Raw genomic sequence first — 1,790 nt, forward strand, 5'->3', positions numbered from 1 at the left:
TTAATTTAAAAAGTCTTTAACTGCCGTAATAGATTCTTCCCACAATTTTTCAAGTAACTTTTCATCGTCCAAAAATTTGTTGCGTCGTTTTGAAACTTTGCAGTCTGCATAGTACGCTCCATTAGTCACATTTTCTTCGTGAATTAAGTGGAGAGCTGTTTGAACACCTTCAAGTGGTGACTTAAAAACAATTCTGAGCAATGGATGAGCAATAATCACCAATATTTTTGGGTAGAACTGGAACAAAGAAGTATTGACTCCTCCTGGGTGTAACGAAGCGGTTGTGATTTTATTATTTTTAATTGAAAGTTGTTTTGCGAACATAGCCATAGCAAGCTTTGACTCACAGTAGCACTTCATTGAAGAAAATTCCTTTTCATCAATTGTAAATGGAAAGTCCGTCTGTTTGTAAAACAGTGACATTATCGAAGAATAATTAATGACGCGGCCGTTGCACTTTTCGATCATTGGAAGAACCAAATTTGTCAACAAAAAGTGCCCCAAATAATTTACACCCATTTGTGTCTCATAGCCTTGTTTAGTCTTCCCAAATGGCGCATACATGATACCTGCATTATTCACCAAAAAGTCGATGTGGTCCACTTTATTTGAAAGTTCAATGGCAGCACTTTTGACTGACGCCAAGTCGTTTAAGTCAAGATGGATGTGCGACAGATTTGCATCTTTGTGAATTGATTTTATCTCTTGTAGGACAGCATTAGATAAAGAGTCGTTGCGAGACATAGAGATTATCTGTGCACCACTGGAGGACAACTCTTCAACTAAGACTCTACCCATTCCATGTGTACCTCCAGTAACTACTATCACTTTGTGTGTTAAGTCACGATGTGAATGGTTAACACCGCCAGCAGCGAAGAGCCTGACAAAAACAAGTAAAATGCATATTAAAATGATGATGCAAAGAATGGAAATGATGTCCATTTGTGGTTTAGTTCAATATGATTAACACTTTTATGTTGTTTTTTTAGACATTCGACCAAACAATATAGTAATCAAGACAAGTTGGTTCTTGTTTCTGAAGTTAAAAAACTCAAAATTTAGTTACAAATATATAAACCTATTAATAATAATATAATTAATTAATGTATATGTGCTTTATTAATAGGTATTAAGTTTTGGGACAATTTTTTTCGAACATAATCAATAAAAACCAAAAGTGTGTTATTTTTTGTTTTTTTTGTTAAAAAAAACATTAAAAAGGCAATTATGAACTAACCAATTTGTTTTGTTCGTTCTGGTCATTTAAATAAAACAATATAATAGTTATACTGATAAAAAATAATATAATATAAAATATAAAATTATTTAAAGTACTTCAATAATTAATTAATAAGTGTATTATTTGTAAAAAATTATAAATGTATAGTGTTTGTTATTGTTATATTTATCAACTATTTCAACAATAAGAACTTTTAATCGATTGTAACGAAACGTGTGACAAATTGACAATAATCATGTTATATTTGTTGCATCTTGGATGAGCATTTAAGTTTTTGTGGTGTTATTGCTTTGATAATAATAATAATAATTTTTAATTTTATTAATTGTGTTGGTAAAAATTGTGTTATGGGCATTTTAAATTGAAACAATGTAAAAATGTTTTTTTAAAACTTTAACGTGTTTTTACTTTTTTCACAAACATTATTAGAAACTGCATAAGTTTTTTGTATTTTTTTAAAATAAGTTTTATATAATGATTTTTTCAATTATTCACTTAACATAATTATCAACACGATTAAACGTTTCAATAAATTAATACAGTCTGTCTT

The 1,790-nt window shown here is 29.4% G+C and overlaps 1 protein-coding gene across 1 annotated transcript; it reads right to left on the bottom strand.

Annotated features, from left to right (window-relative positions):
• Positions 1-942, bottom strand: EIN_531470 (restnol dehydrogenase, putative; the record flags this gene model as incomplete). The annotated part of the gene is made up of 1 exon (XM_004255440.1): positions 1-942. The coding sequence occupies one exon, from the start codon at positions 940-942 to the stop codon at positions 1-3; it is 942 nt and encodes a 313-aa protein (XP_004255488.1).
• Between the last annotated feature and the right edge of the window lie 848 nt (positions 943-1,790).

Source organism: Entamoeba invadens (genome assembly GCF_000330505.1).
Source record: "Entamoeba invadens IP1 unplaced genomic scaffold scaff_1105074725335, whole genome shotgun sequence".
Classification (NCBI taxonomy): Eukaryota; Evosea; order Mastigamoebida; family Endamoebidae; genus Entamoeba; species Entamoeba invadens.